Raw genomic sequence first — 21,473 nt, forward strand, 5'->3', positions numbered from 1 at the left:
GAACCCTGAACCCCAACCTCCCTCAGCCGAGCTGTTAACACTGAGGGAGAGAGGGTATCAAAGGCCGCCGTCAGATCCAAAAGGATCAGGAGGGTGGTCTGGCCCCCATCAACACGTGTGCGGATATTATCCAGCACTATGGTGAGGGCCGACTCGGTGCTGTGTTCCCTCCTGAAACCATGTTGGGAGGAGTCAAGACAGCACGAACTCTCTACAAATGCGGCAAGATGTTTATTAAGATGTGCTTCCAGCATCTTTGCTGGAGCAGGGAGCAGAGATATGGGCCTAAAATTTTTTAGAACCGCAGGATCCAGAGAGGCCTTTTTAAGTAAAGGTTTTACCACCGCGTTTTTCCATTGGGTGGGGAAAAGGCCATCCCTCATGGCTCTATTCATTATGTCAACCAGGGGGGGCAGGAGAGTATCCCTACACTGTTTGAGGATCCTGAGCGGGCATACATCCAGGGGTGAACCTGATTTAGTTTTATTGAGGAGATCATCCAAGTCCTCCAGAGAAAGAGGGGGAAAAGAGTCTAAGGTTCCCAAAGGGAGTGTTTCAGCCGGGGCAAGGTCCATAGATCCCAGAGCAGGAGACCCACTAATGAGAGATTTTTGCAGCTCCAAGGCAGAGTAAATGTCTAAAAATTTTGACTGAAAGAAGGAGGCAATATTATTGCACAGCTCTTGGGATGCTACTACGGGATCTGGGGTTTGGAGGGTTATAAGGGAGTCCACTACCTTGAAGAGCTCTTTAGGAGAAGTCAGTGAGGTAGTCAGGGCCGTAAAATGCTCTTGTTTGGCCTTTACGATTTCTGCCTTATACTTCCTCAGCAGAGTCTTATGTGCTTCCTTATCCTTTAGGTCCCAGCCCGAGTGCCATAGTCGCTCCCGCCTCCTTACTTCTTGTCTGAGGAGTCTAAGATGTTCCGAAAACCAGGGGGCAGAAGGCCTTTTTCTGGCTCGGTAGCATAGTTGGATCGGGGCTAAATCATCCAGTGCCTCAGTCACTGTCTTTTCAAAATGTAGGACTGCTGTGGAGACACTTCCCCCTTGAGGTAGGGACAGATTAAGTGTCCACGGGGTAAAGGAGCTATTGGAGATATTCTTAAAATTCCTACGGCATTCCTTTTTGCTCGGAAAGTTTTTGGACGATTGGATGAGCGGACAGGCTAGCTCAAATGGAACGGCCAGGTGATCCGACCATGACAAAAAGATAGGGTCCTTGATCGTCAGCCTCTCATCATTAGAAAAAATTCCATTGAGTGTATGGCCTGCTCGATGTGTAGCCCCTTTAACCAATTGGGCAAAACCACAAGCTGACATAGCATCAAGCAAGGAGATAGTATCGTTAATATCGTACCTCTCCAAATGAAAGTTAAAGTCTCCCAGAACTGTGAGATCTTGCCGACCAAAGTAGGGTTCTAGGACGTGGAGGAGCCGTTGTCCAAAATCAGTACGTGACCCAGGAGGGCGATATATCAGAATTCCATTAAAGAAGGCACTGTGGCCGCTTTTTATGGAAAAGAATAGAGCTTGAAAACTGTCCGTGGGGACAGAGATAGAAGCAGTGTGGCAATGGAAGTGATCCCTGTAGAGGATTGCTAACCCTCCTCCCACCCGGCCCAATCTATCTTGACGAGCCAAGCAGTATCCTTCAGGGACAGCATCAATAAGATCTGGACCGGAGGAGTCCTTTGCCCAAGTTTCCGTAACGAAAACCAGGGATGGCTTCCTATCTGATACAAATTCCTTAAACAAGATGTTTAATGAGCGAGCGGGCATTTAGGAGGATACAATCTTCCTTCGATGTCCTAACTCTGGGGGAAAGGGATGGTAAAGGCATATGACTCGATGAAAGGGGCGTAGAGCTTGCCGTATCTGACAGCCGGCATCCACATGATAAAGGGCGTAGGATGTCATCCGGTGAGCATGTATGAGAACATATAAGCCTGTGGGGTTTAAGCTCGAGTAAAGTCTGAATAGAATATCTAAAGTATCGGGGGTCGGAGGTCCCTAAGCCAAATGTCCTGCCGTCCAGCCCGTCCTCAGCGCGGACGGGCGCAGACGGGCTGGACTCTGGCGTGACTCCGGCGTAGCGACGGCGTAGCGACGGCTTACACGCTGCGCGCACACACTGCGCGCCATAGTAGCCGGTTTAAATAGAGCTCTAGCCAGTCCACCTGACTGTTAGAGCGCGATCAATACAGCGCTTCCCAACACCCACCCAAGATGGCGCTCACCTAATTCAGAAGCGCGAGGGACCGGCCCGCCAAATAGCGGTGAGGGCACTATTTACGTGCATCAATGCGTATCGGGGTTAAAAGCAGGGGAAAACTATGGGCAGATGAAATTAAAATAATAGACAAAACCGGATATTTTTAAAATGCGCTAAAGCGTCCAAAAGCGGCCGTGAATGCAGCAGTGACAGGCCTAAGCAGGAGGACCTACCACCTGCCTTCCTTAAATAGTAGACCTGGAACACAGCCTCTAGCCAGTCCACCTGACTGCTAGAGCGCGATCAATACAGCGCTTCCCAACACCCACCCAAGATGGCGCTCACCTAATTCAGAAGCGCGAGGGACCGGCCCGCCAAATAGCGGTGAGGGCACTATTTACGTGCAGCAATGCGTATTGGGGTTAAAAGCAGGGGAAAACTATGGGCAAATAAAATTAAAATAATAGACAAAACGGGATATTTTTAAAATGCGCTAAAGCGTCCAAAAGCGGCCGTGAATGCAGCAGTGACAGGCCTAAGCAGGAGGACCTACCACCTGCCTTCCTTAAATGGTAGACCCGGAAAATAGCCTCTAGCCAGTCCACCTGACTGCTAGAGCGCGATCAATACAGCGCTTCCCAACACCCACCCAAGATGGCGCTCACCTAATTCAGAAGCGCGAGGGACCGGCCCGCCAAATAGCGGTGAGGGCACTATTTACGTGCAGCAATGCGTATCGGGGTTAAAAGCAGGGGAAAACTATGGGCAAATGAAATTAAAATAATAGACAAAACAGGCTCTGGACTCCTGAATGGCCCCAGCGACTCCTGCGGCTCCTGCCACCTCTGGGGCGTCCCAGGCTGCTATTGTTGTCTCTGCCTGGTGCCTGTCTGCCCGAAGGCCCCCGCCAGAATGCTCCTTACTGCAGTTCCCGCCTTTACCGGGATGTTACCGGGATGCTCGCGGGCCAAGTGCACCCGCTGCTGAATGCTCCCTGCTCTACTGAGGGCCTCTCTGCGGGTCCTGCCTTCTCCGGGTTGTTCCCGCGTTTACCCGCGGCCGTGAGAGAGACCGCACTGAGACTCGGGAGCGGCTCGGAGCAGCGAGCACTAAGCAGGGCGGAGCACAGAGTTCACAAGTGCCCCCTCTTGCTCCCGGCTCGAAGCGACCCCAAAAACGGCACCGGTGGACTACAGGAGGTTCTCACTTCCCTCGTAGATTGTCCCGCACAACTGACGACTGACGGCTGCTCGCGGCTCACTGCTGACCCTCAGGTGAACATAGCGCTTTCTTCCGGTGGCAAATCCTGGCTGCTCTCCCTTTCCTCAAACGAATGCCCCTCCCCCCCACACTCCTCAGGTGGGGGCGCCCCTTTAACCTCCGAACTGCAATCCCACTTTTAAAAAACGTTTAAGTAAAATCACTTCCTCAATATTAACATTGTTGATAACTTTAGTTTGCTTCTCGTTTGCCGAAATCTTTGATTTTAACTCGATATATATAGCGCAAGCTTACGAACGTTTAAGGTCAACAAGCTCCATTATTATAGTGCTTGTGTTTAAAAAAAATTCTCATACTAAGAGCGGCCGATCTGCCTAACGACAATGCGCAATTTATTAATCAAAAGAAAGTAAAGTAAACGAAAAGTAAAAAGAACAAGCATTGGCATAGCCAATAGGTTTCGCTTTTTGGACCGTATAAGTATTCAGTTATGCAGCAGAATATCCTTGGTGCAACAACACCAACTGTTGCATGGCTAAACACTTATAAGGTCCCAAATGCGAGACCTATTGGCTATGCCAATGTTTGTTTTGAGTAGGTGGAAGTGTATTTTGCAAATCAGTTTACTAGAGCTAGTGGATAGCAAAGTCCTTCCCGTTTATTAGTAGTTGAAAACCGCAATACGAAAACATCACAAGGAAAATATAAATGTGCTTCACAACGCACAAACAAAATGAATGATGTGATTTACTACGTTTTTCCCTGGCTTAAGCAAGGGGAAACGGCCTAAATTAAGAAGAATCATATCTTGAATCAAAACTGCTCTTCTTGCTTAGCACAGTCATATCGTTTTTATAAGTCAGGAAAAAACCTTTATAAATGAAACGGAAATCCGCAAAATAACAATGCAAAGAACAGTATACACTTAAATCTATTAGCCTAGTATAACAGATCCCAATCACTAATGCGCAACCAAGTTCAAAGCAGATGCGCAAAAAAAGGACTGACAACCTTACATTTGCAATCATTCGGAATCCTGAAACACAGAATAAGGAACTTATAGAATTTTACATTCTAAAGTGAACTTACAAATACAACAATTCAGGCACAAAAGCGGAAATGTTTCATGTGGAAGTGTAAGATTAATGGTAAACTACCCGAAATTTCAAAGCAGAGCAGAGAGAGGTGAACACCCACACCTCATTCGTTTGTGGGTATTCACTTACTCCTTGAAGGCATTTCACTTCCTGGAAATCTGGGCAAATGTGTTCGTGTTAAAGGCAAATGTGTTCGTGTTAAAGGCAAGTGTGTGCGCGTTTCCAGGGTTAAAAGGGGAGGGCACATCCTGAGGGAACAATTTTCCCTATATTTTCTCTTAGGGAGATCAGCACCGATGTTTGCAAAGATAACTAGTTTGCAACTTTCACCCGATAAACCTGTTGCAGGAGGCCCCACCCCCCGATTTGAGGAAGTGTAAATCTAGAATTGAAAATGGTGAATAGTAAAGTGGTAAGGTTATATTTAGTAGTAGTAAATATACATCTCTATATTTAGCTTTGCAAATAGGGCCCATGTATGTGATAGAGGTCTAGTGGAACCGTTTCTCCACAAGGATCATTACCATGCACCTGCATATTTGCATGACATTAACGCATCTGGATTTATTTACCAGGTGGAAATACTAGGAGTGCAAGTTTAACACACGGGGCTACTGAAACAAACATACAGCTAGTGTAGAATTTCTTGAACACTCCTTTCTTTGTAAGTCACAAAAAGTGAGACATTCGCTCCAATTAATTAACTCTACTGAAGTACATTTTTTTACTTTTTCAACTCTTTTCATAAAGAGGTGTCTAAATTGACAGAATGTTTTCATGCCCGAAAATGGGGGCAGTGCGGACATTCCGGTGTTTGGCTGCTGCTGTTGAGAATGTTCTGCAACACACACTGTTCTTGTTTTAGGAACAGAAACTGGGGTGTACATACTAAATATCGACGTCAGAATATTGAGGGTACTAAATATCAAGGCCAGAATAGCGAAAAAAATACCAACAGGTAAATCTAGATTTTCTATACCGAACTCTACATTTATGTACCTATGTTGTACATATATTTATATTTTCAAGTCACATACATGTGGAGTTAGGAACAGTAAATAAATACTTCTCTCCATGCACTTGCCTGCCGGTATTTTGTCCCTTATATGTCGAAATTCAGTAGTACAATCGAGACTGGGCACTGGTGGTTAGAAAGAAGCAAGTGAGGAATGCTACCATGTGGATTTAGATGCTAGAAACCTAGGTCTCTGGCTGTAAAGGGCCTTGAGCATTCAAGTTAGACTTTCAAAATATTCCCTTTGCCTAACTGGACAGGAGTGTAGTGATTGTATGATTGGGATTCTTTTGAGCCGTCCTAGGAGTTTTAGCTGCATAGCACCATTTTGAAGTAGTTTTAGTCACTGAATTAGATGCGCAGTGAAGACCAGGTATACGGCATTGCCATAGTGCAACCTGGACAGAATAAGAGAATTTACAACTTGCATGAGCAGGCTGTCCACCAAAAAGGGAAGGGCAGGTATTAACATTTGTTGACTGCCAACAGCTAGTTTTAGCTGTGTGACTTACTTGCTCTTTATGAGTAAGACCTGGATCAATAATAATACCTAAATCATGTGTTGGCATAGTGGAGACAGGAAAATGACCCACTGATAAAGGCCATTCAATCTGGCTAGCATATTTTGGCCCATTTGCCGTTTGAAAATGATCTGCTTTAGAGGGATTCAATAAAAAAATATTGAGCCATACACCACTTCTCAAACTCAAGATTCTTCAGGTTCAAGAGAGGGCGACTTAACGCTCTTCCGTGTTTTCTTTAGGTTGAAAACGGGCTGCGTAACATCTGCATACATATACAAAGTTATACCCATCTGAGCCAAAGCTACTGCTGGGACCTAGGAAACTGACCTCAAAGTCTGCATTTTAGCTTTGTGGTTTTTAAGGCTATGGAGTTTCAGAAGTCCATTAGGCAACATCATTTAGGAGAAACAGACTAAATTTGAAAACAATGATTAGCCACTTTTCATTTACACTGCTGATTGATCTTTCCGAAAAGACAAATAAATCTTTTCAACGGGCACGCAGAAACTTGTTCCCGTTATAAGCACTGCACACAAATGAAAGCTTGGGAAAATGCATGCATAAGTGGCATGTTTCGTTCAGTAGGCCCAGCAGGGATCATAGTCACATGACCAGTTTGTTTAGCTTTCTGACGTTGAAAGTTGTCCCTTTGCCTGGGAGGTGCGTGTCAAGTGCCAATGTTGTTTTTTACTGGTATAAAACTCAGTGCAACCTAATCCAAAGCGCACAAGCAAACGTTAAGGCAAGGCAGGAAGAAGGGGGCTTAAAAAAGAAAGTTATTTAAAAGCATTGTGCGAAGGCACACTCTGTTGTAGATCCTATTGTCAACAAGATACAAGGGGCTGAGCACACCAATGTTCCCAACTAAAGCCACTCCCTCATTTAGGAAAATATTGATATGAATACATAAGTCCTTTTTCCCTTGCTGGTCGCCACCCACCAAGTCATGTATCTCCCAAGTCTATGATGGAGCAAAATAAAATGTTGAAATGCTCGCAATAACGGTAGGAATACAAAAGTGGCGAGGGTGAAAAACCTACAGTGTTCACAAAACGGGATTGAGAGCGATTCTCTGAGGTGCAGTCAAGCCGCGGTGTGTCCCAGAGAACCTGTACCTGGTTAGCCATGCACAAGTTTTAGCAACTTGAGCGAATATTCTAAACACATGGGAGAAGGTTGACCAGTAGAACTCGGGCACACTCCGAGACTGCTAACCGCATCAAATCGTATATTCGTGCCAGCAAAGTATCCTAAAACACTGTTCCCAGCATCTCTACTCTCATGCTAGCTTGGCTAAGGAAGCGCCACGGTGTTTCCGGGGTCACTCTGACAGCCACGCCGCCCAATAAGATTACTCAACGGAGTATGTCATTGGGCGTGATAACCAACCACGGATGAAATAGTCTTTTGGGCCCGCCTCCACGGTCGAAAGGTAGGTGGCGCCTAACTCGACCCCGAATTGAGGGATAGCGCTGGTAAAAGTACTAAGGAGTGCAAGCTTTGGGATCAGAGTTGTGTAAGTATTGAAGGCAAGCGGAGGATCCTACCCAGAAGTTCTCCACGAAGTAGGCCATGACCATGACGATGACTGACGCCCGCCGGCTGCGGACCACAGTCCCACTGTAAATGTAGCCGGTACCAGTCTCTCTTCAGTTCTCGCCCTCTCCCGATTGTGACGCTGGGTGTCCGCTCTTCTCTCTGACGTGGGACAGGAGAAGGCACCGCCCCGGCTCTTGCCCTCCCACAGAATTGAGTACGGGCAGCCCTAACGCCCTCTCTCCGGGCGCGCTCTCGGCGGTTCCTCCCACTCGGTGTATGAGTGCGGGCCGCGCGCATATGAAGGGAGGGATGGCGGGGTCTACGACCCGTTTATTCTTCCGCTACTTGGCACCAACTACTGTACGTAAGGCTGAGAATAAGCAGGACATTTTTTAAGACCCCGTTGTATATATTTTCAGAAAAGCAACACATTCGACGCTGTTTCTGTTATCTAAAGAAGATGGCAAGACTACTATTTGGTATACATGATTATATTATGTGCATGTAGTATGGGGGTGGCAAAGAAACGAAGCAGGAGACGAAGATTAGCTTCAAACGCTGTTTATTTGCAGTAACAGGTTCAAGGGATATGGACCCCAGCCAACACCAGTTGCTCATTAGAAAGTCCAGAACGTTCTAACCTTTCTCCTGGTAAGCAGTGATCGGTTACAGAATAGAATAATACATACATCACAAGGCAACAATGAATAAGGAAGAAATACATCGAAATAGATTTTAACAGAGTAGCAAAAGACATAGCACACCACATCATCATTCCCCCATAAAGAAAATGTAAGACAAATCATTATCATTAAAACGTGATGGCAATCTGGATGCTCTTTTGGTGAGAACAGTTCCATAATTGTTAGCACCTATAGTGTTAGGACTCTGGGAAGAGCAATTTTGGGAATCCGGAGTCGAGAGCCTAGAGTCAAAACTCTGTGTATCAATCACACTGTGAACTTTCAGATGGAACTAACAGGGTCTCAGAAGAGTATGTAATAGAATTGCTAGTGATAGAGCGCGCAGGTCACCTGTCTATAATTTTACCAGATACGCTCCTGGGCCCATATCCAATTTAACTACTTATTTATTCCGAACAGGCAACCTGGGCACTACTACCAGATATTGTACTTCCTAGGTCCTGCACCATTGACTTACCAATCGTGTTACAGGTACCTATGATCACCATGGATCAGGGAGTTAGTTGTAAAGAAAGGTAGACAGTAACACAAATAACATTTGCACTCATGTAATGACCACAGACTCGAGAAGTTTTGGAAACCTTTATCTAATCTTCATCCAGAGTTATGAGCCAAAGGTTTACAGCAAGCAAGCTATCAATAATCAAAATCATGAAGAGTGTATAACTATGCAAGAGACATATAATGCCAACCATTTAGAAGTCTAAAGGGAAGGTAAGAACAAGGAGCATACTGAAATAAACGTATAGAAATCAGACTTGGAATGATAATTTTCTAAAGGACGGGAAAAATAAGGGACATGCTAGAATGTCACAGTTTATTGTTTCAAGAGGGTGGGTGGAAAAGGAACACCATTATAATGACGTCTCTGAATTTATCATGTAACTAAAGGGAAGGGAAGAAAATGGAACACGCTAATAAATCAGAATAACAACTTCAGCTTCTAAAGGGAGGGTAAAGAAAGGACAAATCTATACATTCATGGATAGCATTCAATATTCAACTCTAAGGAAGAAATGGAACATACTAAAAAAAAGGCAAATTCACAACTTAGTACTTTGTCACCAAGGAAAGGGAAAGACAAGCATTTACAATGCAATGGTTTTGCCTTTGTTAAAGTTAGAGCTATTGGCATTGCTCTTGACATTTTTTTTATTTATGTTTTTTTAACATAAATAAATGGCATTGTCATTTACAATAGCAGGGCAGGGCACAGGGAAGGGGGGCGAGGAGAGAGGAAGGAGAGCTGCGGGCTCAGGGAAGGGGGGGCGAGGAGAGACGAAGGAGAGCTGCGGGCTCTTGTTGTAATGCTTGCATGGATGAGTTGGTGGATGCATGCATGGGTGCATGCATGGATGGGTGTATGGATGGGTGTATGGATAGATGCATGGATGGGTGGATGGATAGATGCATATATACAGCCAATCCCTCAACAATTTATGCAATCCACCAACCCATCCAACCGACAACCCATCCATGCATCCACCCATACATCATGCATACATCCATCCATCATGCATCCATCCACCCACTGTGTCCCACTCCGACCCCTCTAAATATAACTCATTTTTTTCTGTATATAGAGATGACTGTATTCACTAGTATATGCAGTAGACCTTTCTACTCTAACATTCTTATGTGACTCTTGCAGTACATCTATTCATATTCCTTCCATATGTATATAGAAATATAACGAGAATCAACAGTCTCTTCTTTGTGTGACTACATCTAGTACATTTCAATTGTTTTCCTGTTTGTATCTTTTACTTAACGCATGTAAATCAAAGTCCTTAGGTTTGGCAACTGGTTCTTATGTAAAGCGCTCTGACACCTTCGGGTAAAGTTTGCGCTACATAAAATCACATTAAATAAAACTTTACCCCACAAATCCAACCATCCATTTGTGCCTAGGCTTACATTTTACGGCCTCGAAGCACACAGAGAAGGGACAGTTTACTAAGTCGAGGCTTTGTAGGGTGCATGGCAGGGGACAGTTTTAGGTGCCAAGGGAGGGTAGGGAGCAGAGTCGGAGTACTTCACGGAGGTAGGGGGCAGTTTTTTTATTGTTCAGGGCAGGGGGCTGCGGTACTTTTTGGAGCATGGTCTTATTTTAAAGGGCTCAGTTCAGGTGGAGGAACGGCACAAAACACCAGGCAGACAGAGGAAAGAAGGACACAACAAGCCCCACACACTGCAAGCTCCACACACCTCATTCGTAGCATCTAGCACCGACCCATCCCAGCTGATGAGGTACGACCCTTCAACAAAAAAAACACACACTAAAAGTCCGACTGCCTGCACATTTAGTAGCTGTTAAATTAACTAGATCGTCCCAAAAAAAAATCAATGAAAAGAGACAAGCTGGACCCTGTTGAGGGCGATCTGGCCTAAGTGGCAGACATTCAATAAATATACACAGAGGTAGTCAATGCATCAGGCTCCTCAAACTACCCAGAAAGTTTCTGGAAAATCACTTTTTGCAGCAGGGCTATTCGAGGGAGTAGCACCACAGGAGCGGCAATGATCATGTAAACAGAGGCTGACAAAATATGAGCAGTTACAATCAAAACAATATTATATAACACAAAACGCATGCTTTCTACATATAACATTGCACTTCCCCGTTTATATCCAAACACAGCTTTCTGAAAGGCGAAGACTGAGCATGCCCCTCGTTTGAACCCAAACACGCCCCCCTCACGTTGTGCAGCTGTGCTGTCACTTAAACAACTTGTAGTGTCTGGACCTAACAAGAGCCGTGTCAAAACGAGGCGCTCGGGCACAACAACAGCACGCCTTTCTCTCTCGGTACATTTGCAAGTCAAGTAGATTAACGTCAATAGGTCCCGGGAATTGACATGTCATTAAACTCTGCCCAGGCGGCTCGATAGCCTCATGCTTGGCCCCATCAACCTTCCTCCTCCTGAAGTCCCCAACCCCAACAAACCCGGTTGGGAGACAAACCAGCTGCAGTACATGCAAAATGTGGTTGTGAAGACTCTGTGGAAACACCAGTTTGCATGGCCCTTCTATCAACCTGTAGATTCTGTGAAATTAAATTTACCCGATTATCATAAAATAATTAAAAATCCAATGGACATGGGAACGCTCAAGAAGAGACTTCAGAATAATTATTACTGGGGTGCAAGTGAATGTATGCAAGATTTCAACACATTGTCGAAGTATCACTCCTTCTCAGGGTCTGCCCCAGCCGCTGCAAATCGCGCACACATGCTGCAATCAGATACACACGAAGCATGCACAACACCAGAAGGCAAACTTGTTTCAACTGAATCCTGATTACCGTCATCTATCTGGAAGGAGTGCACTTGTGCATTTTTTGCGTTTCGTGTGTGTGTGTTCGTTCCACAATCCTGAACTCGATCAAACTCACGATCTTGAAAGCAGGTACGGACCACAAAAGTAGAGAATTACTTTTATTCGATGCAGATTACAAAGTGCAAGTGCAGTGTCATTAGAAAGCTAGTGCCCAGCCTATATATATTTATTTTCAGAGACCCCCGAAAATGACAAACATATTTTTCCCCAATTATACTACAAAATGTCCAGCTCTAAGCATTGCAGTTATGTTCAGCTGTCCCTTCTGAAAGTGCAATCAAATACAGGATTACTCAATATACTGTGTGCAGCCTGGTTTTCCTAAAGTTTAAAAGTATCCACACTGTGATCCTTTATCAGAAATTGCATAACTCCCCCCTTTATATCTCCTCCCAGTCAGCACATTAGTGACAAAAGATGGCGCTGATGGCCCATTACAGAGTGACTTCACTAAAAACAATCCTCTGTTCTCAGACTGAAGCTCCTCTTGCATACTGCTTGGCACCTCCACATCAATGTAAGACCCCACTAAGGGTCCCTGTCCCGCATTTTAAAGGCTCTTCCTTTTAGAACATTTCAACCCATAGTGCCTTCTAAAGGGATAGTCCCTTATCCAGACAAACCTGCAGAAGGTTCACAATGCCATTCACCTCTAACTTTTCAAATTGTATAGGTATTGAGGTAAATCATCTGTCTTATGGCCATCTAAGTCAGATTTGCTTGGTCCGGTCCATTCTGTACTCCAGACACAGTGTGAGGCAAGAACCTGTGCTGCGCCAGTGGCCTTCATCCTTTGAGACTTGCTGTTCATCTTCGATAAGCTGGCCCATAACTCTACCTTTGCGCTTTATGTGCTGCACCTCCAGCTGGGTTTTATTGGCATCGATTTTCATATGAATAGATGAAATGAATGGATTTTCATGGGCATTCGAATCAAACTAGCGCGCTCTGATGACTCCATCACCAGTATCATTTGACAGTGGCTTAGGAATGGTGGCATGGCACTAATACAGGTGATAAGATGCTCTAATGTCCCTTAGTTAGCTAAAGGCAACCATCATTCAAGTGCAATGGGCTCCTCACATCTGTGGGCCCTGGTGCCACTGCACCTGCTGCTCTGAAAGCTGTGCTCCCAGGGTATGCCAGTTAAAGAGCAGCAAGCTGGGTATTGAGTCCTCTGGGATATTGCAGCATGAAGGGAGGATCCAGACACTGAAAATGATTCCCATCTTCAGGATGTGCTGCCACATGTGGAAGACATAGATGTTACAGGCCTGAAATGCAGAGTTAATGGAGCGGTTAGCAAAGGGACCGGGATAGAGACTCAGAGGGCCTCCTAAAATATTCATCATACGTCTAGTGACAACACCATGAAATGAAGCCTACGATTATGTAGGATTGCAGTTATTTAGGCTTAGATACTGTAATGAAAGGCTCCTTAGGCGATGACCCAAACTGGACAGTACCTTTGAACATATTCACTTCAAATGACATATGGCCTTCCTTATCAATGTACAAGCATTGCAAAATCCTGCTTCATAGTTTGCCATGACCCAGGATGTCTGTGCCACAAATCCAAAATGCAAACACTCAAACACGCCTCCAGCCAGAGGAGTGGTAAGGAGCACACCATGTGTGCACCAGAAGTATGGCCATGTAAACATTAAAACAAACCTTAAGCAAAGAAGCTATGTTTAAAGCACCAGAGGCATCTTAGCTGTAGCCCTGGAGGGAGGTTGAAGAGTAAACCTGGAAATAAGCTGCTCTAAGTGCATTGCAAGTCTCAAGCACAAGGAGCGCGAGCTCGCGCTACTGCGGGGGAGGGGCGGACACCGACAATGTGTCCCGGCGCCCCTCCCTTTCGTGTGCTCACTCACCGGTCGGCGGCTCTCTTCAATACCGGTTGCTGGGTGGCCGGCGATCTCACTCGGAGACTCACCCCCGCAGGCACGGCCTCCGTCGCGGCTTCTCTGCTCCCGAGCGGCGGTCCAATCCGGTCGCAGCTTCCACTGCCCTCCGATGACGTCGAGGGGTTGCCCGGAGTCAGCCACTCACAGCGCGGCTCCCGGGGCAGATCCTGATGACGCGGCGATACTTCAACCAATGGTGGCGCAGCTCACGGGGACAGGCCCACTGCAGCGGCCAATCAGAGCGCGCCTCTGCCGACGAGCCTCCAGGAAGCAACCAATGCGGTCGCGGCCCCTTCGTGCATCGGCCAAGATGCCGAACAGCGGAGAGTGAAACCACGCCCATGGAAAAAATCTCGGGAACGCCCCCGAATCTGGTCCGAGATTGACGGACAGACCCTTCTCCCAATGGCTAGCCTCCATTTATGGAGCTAGCCAATGGGAGGAGGGGGCGGATACCCGACCCCACAGAGAAAAACATAAGATTTTGCTAGCGTATGCGTACTTCGTACGCATTGGCTAGGCAAAACCTAAAAAAGGAACATGTGCAAGTATAACTTCAGCAAGATTAAGGGTAGGGAAAAGGACGCAAATTTACTATTTGTTTCCCTCACAGATTTATATTTACCTAGAACGGTGTGAAGACCAACCCTGGCCACGGGTCAGTTAAGGACAGAAACCCCGAAAGTTGCAAACGCCAGTAGGCCAGCAAGTGCAGGTCAGGGATAGGAAAAACCAGATTTGGATCAGAACCGGACCACCAAAGTTGAGACCAGCACCCGCAGTTCAGTTGCAACGCCTGCGCTACACCCTCTCTGCAGCTATCAGTCAGAACCCCGATTGGGTTATCGAATTTCCCCAGCAAAGTGCTTCGCCAGCACTTCAGGTCCCCAAAACCCCGATTGGGTCAGCGAGTCTTCTGACAGAGTGCTTCGCAGCACCTCTGTTCTCGATCAGCTATTGAGTGCGTTGGGTCAGTGACAGGTCAGCTATTCGGACCAGTCGGACAATTTCTCTAGCTAAACCTAGGCTAGTTATACTATTTTCCAGGTCAGTGTACCACCCCCCAATGTTGCAAGTGTAAGAATCCCCAATTCCGATTGGACAAAGGAGGAAGACAGGTCATCACACCACCTAAATTTGAACTTTCTCAGGCTCCTTATTTACATTTTGTCTACGCACATTAAATTTCAGGTTCTCATGACATATGCTTTACACATAACAATGGTGAATGTAACATTTGTATACAATGTATTAATTTCAGTACAGTCTAGCTTCTTCAGGCTGGGGTAGGGTTTGTCTTCCCAGGCACATCTTGGCTGGAGTTGCCATCTGGCTGGGATTCAATGACAGATGATTTCAGCCCTCCTCTCATAGCGTGCCGTGTGCAAAGGACTTTCAAAATGGAGTATTCCCGTCTCTCAGGCCCAAAGTTTACGATACATGAAAGGTAAAAGGAAAAGTTTTAAAATACAGAATAAATGATTTCACTGTATACCATGATCTCTACACTATTCCCATTATTTTATAATAAACTATAGCATTAGGATTAAGCAGAAAGAACAGCTTAGCAAAAAGCAGCAATGCAAGCTTCTCGCATGTGAAAACACAAAGCAGGCATCTTAGCTCTACTGCGCAAGTGCAAACAGTTTCCCACCAAGACAACGAATACGTCACGTCACGTCGCATGCGCAGTCTAAATTCCCGCGTAGCAGCGGCCATTTTAGATTGCAAGCGTATTAATATTAGTACACACATAAGCAAGCTTCACTCGGACACCCCGTGTAAAGGGAAAATATGTAAAATTAGTAAAACGAACATGTTGGTTACATTATTAACGTTATTCGAGGTTCATGAGTACAAGCAAGTCGCTTTACGTGCGAATCCTTGCTCCATCACTAGTAAAATCCTTATTAGGACACCACCTGACAAAGTACTGGTTCCATAACGGGAGTACGAGAATTAAGATAAATGTCTTTCTGTGTATCAGAAATGGAACAAGATTGTTTTTATTCCACCAACCTCTCCCTTGTGTTTTAGGTCTTGCGACTGCACAGGGACACCATACCTGTGCCATCCTCATTGTCATCAGCTGTGCGTTCTAGAATGTCATTGACAGCTGGAGGCTGAAGGAAGCGGACATGCTTTCCGGCGCCCGTTACCTCAGCTGTATTTGTGTTGGTAATGATGCAGCGAAGCAGTTTTTTTTATTACCATATGTTCCACACCAACCTTTACAATACTAGTGGATACGTAACTAATCATTCCTTCTAGCAATATCATAGGTCCTCAGATGGATGTTTGGGAGAGCTAAAAGGGACTAAGTAATACAAATTGGAGAGTTATTCCCTCATGAGGACCTGTAATGAAGAAACAGCTGTATAACAAAATTAATATATTTATCAGAAATAGACCATAACACCTGGAATAAAGACAGACACTATTCTTTCTATTATTTTCTCTTTGTTATATCAGAAATATGAATGGTCAATCACAAGTACAAACTGTAAATCATTATTTTTAGTTCTCAGTTACAGATTTAATCACTTATCTTGTAATGTTTGTGGGGATTTAAACTCAAAACAAATCGGGGATAGAGGAGGGAGAGAAAGAAAGCATTCAGTAAACAGTTCTCTCACCAAGATGAGAAAACTAATGCACAGCATGCAATTAGTTCGAAAACGGCCGTTAGGATATGGCATGGGCTGCACTATCAGCCGATGATATGCAAAGTCTCTAGGAAAGTTTTTTCTCAGGATTTCAGTTGAATACGCCAGTCAAAGTATTCAGGAATCAGCATGGCATGTAGCATACCACGAATACAGGACAGGTCACCAAAATTGTGAACGCGCAGATGAACACTTTCTCACAATTCATGTTATAGTAATGTTGTTACTTTATTTCAACAAAAAAGTTTCTCTTCTATCCCTCTACAAGTCTTTCTAGTTTTAAAAAAATACGGGGTGGTAAATCTCATGACAGTGACTTTACAAATTTCTCTAAACATCTAAAAGTTATACAACTTCCGAATAATAGAAACTACAGTTTCAATTATACAGAGTTTCGCAACTGTATCTTTCAAAGCTTCCTACAACCCTCGCCTAGACATGAAAGAACTATACTGTTTTCTACATTCTAAGGAAGTATCAGTTACTTTTTCTTCAAGGCAAAAAGCACAGGAGCACGGAAGCACATCCTCTAACAAACATTTGCTGAGACATACATTATTTTAGCAAAAAGAGAAAAAAATAATTCCTACGGTCTACATAACTTTCACAAAGAAATAAGCTCTTTTTCGTGTTTGCAGTTGTTTAATCCTGCAGTTCAGGAAACATAAATACATTTCCATTAAACAGGCAGGATAATAATGATTTCTATCTCATTCATTAATTATTAATCATTTTTCCTTATACTAAGTTCTCTATTTATATTATTTCCGCTAATAAATACATTCACATTTTGCACATTCTTCTATTGTATCTTGTAAGTATTTTAAGTTTAGTATTTTGTTTTTCACACGTTCTTTTTTTTTTTTTTTTTTTTTTTTACAAAACTATTAAGAATGTCCTTAGCCTGCGACTGCAGTGTGCCATCCCCAGATTTGACGCGCAGTATAGTCGTACTCCCCTTACCCTCACAATTTTTTTTCGCAAGTACACTGCCAGGTCTAACCGAAAGATCTTGCCGTGTGTTTCCGGTCTAAGTATTGTATTTCATCTTCGATATACGTTTGATGTTCCGTATGTAGTTGGCGCAGTTCCCCCAGCAGGGTAGCATTTTGACTGGACTCGTAGGCTACCTCTAGCTCCCTCATGCGTGTTTCCCAACGCTTTATTTGCTGTCTAATGTCCTTTAATATGCCTATTGTGGGGCTTATGCACACCCCTCTCACCGTGGCATTGAAGGCCTCCCACAATAGGCATGGGTCCTCAACTACTGGTGCATTTATCTGAAAGTATTCCTTAATTGCTGTATTAACGGTGGCAGCGTAAACAGTGTCAGAGCTCGATAGTTGAATCTCCAGTGAAACGGTGGTGGCGTGTAGTGTGGTATCGTGAGTTTCAATAATACAGGGTTGTGGTCTGATAGTGTTCTCGGTAAGACGGCTATGTCCTTTGTCCATTATGCAATGCTATCTGTGCCCAACCAGTAGTCAAGGCGCGACCAACTGTTGTGTAACGCTGTAATGTGAGTTGCTCCTGGTGTAAGAGCGTACCTGTGTCTCCATATATCAGTTAGCGACAGGTCCTCCATCATGTGGGCTAGTTGAGCCCTTGCCTGCTTGTGTTGCTCTGATGAGTGTAGGGAACGATCCACCCCATCCACCCTAGTCACGTTCCAGTCCCCTGCACATATAATATGCGTGTTAGTGAAGGTCTGTAAATGTCCCCACACCTCATGAAAGAATTCTGGCGCATCCACATTTGGACCATATATGTTAAGGAGCGTTAGCCGTTGCCAACGTAGTGTACCTGACACTATAACATATCTCCCTCCAGGATCCTGTATCATCTCATGTATCGTGTAGTTCACCCCCTTCCGGATCAGTGTGATCGTTCCTCTCGAATAAGAGGAGTACGAGGCCGTGTAAGTCGATTCCGCCCATCGTTTGCCTATATGTTGCTGTGTATTAGGTACAATGTGTGTCTCTTGCAATACAGCCACATCGATTTCCCATCTGTTCAAGAAGGCAAACACCTGTCTTATTTTCTTCGGTTGTGTGAAGCCTCTAATGTTCCACGTTAGGAAGTTTAGATGTGTTCTACCTTGGTTACTACTTCCCTGCGTCATTGAGAAGGTTGCACAATATATGTCAGTAGCAGATAATAAACAGAACCATAGTGTAAGCTTACTGTCATGTGCGTGTACACGATTGGTTGATTTGCCCGTTGCCAGCCTATTCCCGAAACCTTGCTGGTTTTTAAATCTCCTGGTCTCTCAACATGAACAATGTCCCTCCCCCACCCACTCCAGCACCCCAAATCTGCCGAGGCCATCTTCCCTTTACAAACATACCCTCAAACCAGAGAGTTTCAGAACCTCTCCCAGTATAACAAAACTTTTTTGGGGATACCCTCGTGGAGGTCTGCTTGGGGCGCAACTTATCATCCAACTTAATGGATGCGGACGACTCTCTCAGTGAGTTATGCATACCTGTTTGGTGTGTCTGGCTGCCCCCACCCCATCCACCGCCAACAAGAACTCGAGCAAAGACTGTGATCAGCAATATCAGTGTCCGGGCAAGTCACAGTATTCGCACTGGAGAGTCACCAGCAATGGAGGGAGACCCCCACCACTGTCCCCACATATCGAGCGTCTCGTATCACATCACAAATTAGTAATGAATTGTAAATCATGCAGTTACATGTGATCTTTACATCTGTAGTATCTAAATTGTTAGGGTTTACTTAGCAGTACTGAGACCACCACTGTCGTATAATAGCTTTCTCAAATCTTCATAACCAAGGCCTAGTCCATCTGTAGTTCTAACCAGGCAGGGTGTGGCGGCTCAACCCAGATAATAGTACCTCACATTAAGTGTCACTTGAAAGGCCTGGGAGCAGTGAGTCATTTACCCCCTGGTCGGGACAAGATATGTGAATTAGAAATCAGGCCAGGCCGGTGTACAGCAGTATATGCAAGAACATAAAGCCACATCAGTTCTCCGTTAACAAAATAATAGGAGTATCAGTCAGCGGGCATAATAACAACACGTTATTCGTTGTAGGATATGCTCTTTCACTCTGGTGCAGGAAGTGGCACGTGTGAATCGGTAATGTATCTTGCAATGATCACCCAACCCCACAGCAAGCGTGCAACATCTTACCGCCTTTTTGTAGTAGTCTTCACCAGCACCTTCATTCTGAGTCCTGCTGTCTCTCCTCCCGAGCATTAGATTTGTTGTGTTTCAAAACTTTTTTAACAAATTCCTGCGCCATTTTAGGAGAAGTCAACAGTACCAGCTTGCCCTCCCACAGTACACGTAGCCTGGCCAGGTACAGCATGGAGTAAGTGATGTTGAGATTCTAAGTTTGGCTTTCACGGTGTAGTGTGTTTATCTAGGTACCTGTATCGATATTCCTATTCTTGGCCCTTGCCCGGTTATAAATCAATAATATCCCTACAACGGCACAGAAACCCGTTTCATATATTAAGTCATAGCGCATGCTGTCACATTAAGCAAGCACTATTCCTCCAGCCCCCTAGAAAGCACACCGAGTTCTTAAACAAATCCAAACCTCGAGTAACCTGGGAAATCCCCGCCTGCGATTGTTTTGATTCCGTTCGAGAACTCCTGTAGAGCACTGTAAGAACGACCAGTTCTTAGTGACATCTTTATTGACGTCTTATGTCCATTCTTACGTCAAACCCGGCACCTTTAAGGTATAAATATACCAACGCTGCCTTAAGCAACGACACGGTGGTGATGAACCTGGAGCAGCGACTACTTGCCGGAGAGCCCAGCTGATGCGAGAGCCCATGGACGCTGCCCCTCCCTTTTGACGCACTGAGAGAGACGCTGTCTTTTCTCTTGCCCAGAAATACAGCTTCCAGCGTTTCTAGCTCGCCTTCGCGGGTGACTGGGATATCGAGTTCTGAGAGAGAGATACCAACCCTCCTGCCTTCAAATCCCCAGGTACTGAACTGACTAAACCCTTACAGAGAATTCTTGAGTCAGATTCTTGGCAAACCAAACTTAACTTAAACTGCTACTTACTTACTCCCTCCCATGTATTAGGCTTAGGTCAGGTACACCGGGGTAGGCGTAGTTAGAAGCACCAGTTGAGTACGATTAGTCAATGTATATATATATGTATCTATTTTATCCATTTTAAAGTATCATATGGCTAAGAAACCATATCAATGCTTTTACAGTATTATTTCATAATCCTGCTTTTACTGTATGCACTTTACTTAACTATAAGTATTGCAATTGTAGCAATTCATTTCTCTCGTATGAGGAAAGAGACTGCTCAATAAATAACACCTTTTACTGAAAACGCCCGTCTCTCTTTTTCTCTGCAATCTGGTGAAACTAAATACGCACTTATTGACTGAGTGAAATAACTGTCTTTTGTTTTCACACGACTCTAGAGATATACTCTTAATCAGGGAGAGCAAAGTTGTCATGTTTTATGGTTGTCAGAAACTAAATCCCTTCTTGTCTATCCAGGGAGGTTAAACTCCTCCTCGCTTATTCGAGAAAGTTTCTAGTGAACTCTGAGCTAGCTGGCACAAAACTTAAGTCTAATATAGTCAGTAAAGACCTAGATAACCTCAGTCCTACGTCTACACTACTGAATATATTATTCCAATGCGCAGAGCCTATTGGGAATATAGGAACTACACTACAACGGATGCATATTCCTTTCTCGCCTGCTGCACTGCCACGGTGTGGTCTGGGTAAAATTCTAGAGTGTTCCCCTGGTAGGTTACCGTTCCTTTCTCGCGTGCTAGCCGTAAAATGGTGTCTCTGTCGCGATAATTTAGTATTCTCGCCACTATCGGCCTAGGTGCTGCTCCAGGTGGTGGACGAGGCGCAAGTGACCTATGCGCACGTTCTACAATGAAGATTTGCGAGAGTGCTTCTTCTCCGAAGAGGTCTTTGCATAGTTTCTCTACATACACCTCCATCCGCCCTGTGTTGGTCGTCTGGGGAAGGCCTGTGATGCGCACATTATTGCGTCTTGAGCGCGCTTCCAATTCCTCCTCTTTCGCCTTTATCACTTCCATGACTCGTTCCATGCCTGCGCATTTGGTGGTCGTAATGCGCGATTCGTCCTCCACCGCCGATATGCGAGTTTCGGCCGTGTCCAATCTCTCACCATGCTTTTCCTGCTTAGCCGCCATGCTGTCCATCCTGCACGTCAGGTTATCCAGCTTGCCGTTAATGTCCTGCAGATTCGTCTGGA

General features: G+C 45.0%; 2 protein-coding genes across 4 annotated transcripts in view; one reads left to right on the top strand and one right to left on the bottom strand.

Annotated features, from left to right (window-relative positions):
- Positions 1-7,844, bottom strand: part of FCHO2 (FCH and mu domain containing endocytic adaptor 2) — a 1,197,262-nt gene extending 1,189,418 nt beyond the window's left edge. The window contains exon 1 of one of the 2 annotated variants that reach the window (XM_078675272.1): positions 7,619-7,844. In XM_078675272.1, the coding sequence (XP_078531398.1) occupies positions 7,619-7,651 (33 nt within the window). In that variant the 5' untranslated portion in view covers positions 7,652-7,844. The remainder of the gene's footprint in view (positions 1-7,618) is intronic. The other variant, XM_078675273.1, reaches the window with a different exon arrangement.
- The window catches only part of LOC144818155 (uncharacterized), a 187,365-nt gene continuing 173,402 nt past the window's right edge, over positions 7,511-21,473 (top strand). For both annotated transcript variants that reach the window (XR_013607054.1, XR_013607055.1), the window contains exon 1: positions 7,511-7,587. The gene's annotated coding sequence lies outside the window, so the exon portion shown is untranslated. The remainder of the gene's footprint in view (positions 7,588-21,473) is intronic.

This window comes from Lissotriton helveticus, chromosome 2_1, assembly GCF_964261635.1.
Source record: "Lissotriton helveticus chromosome 2_1, aLisHel1.1, whole genome shotgun sequence".
NCBI lineage: Eukaryota > Metazoa > Chordata > Amphibia > Caudata > Salamandridae > Lissotriton > Lissotriton helveticus.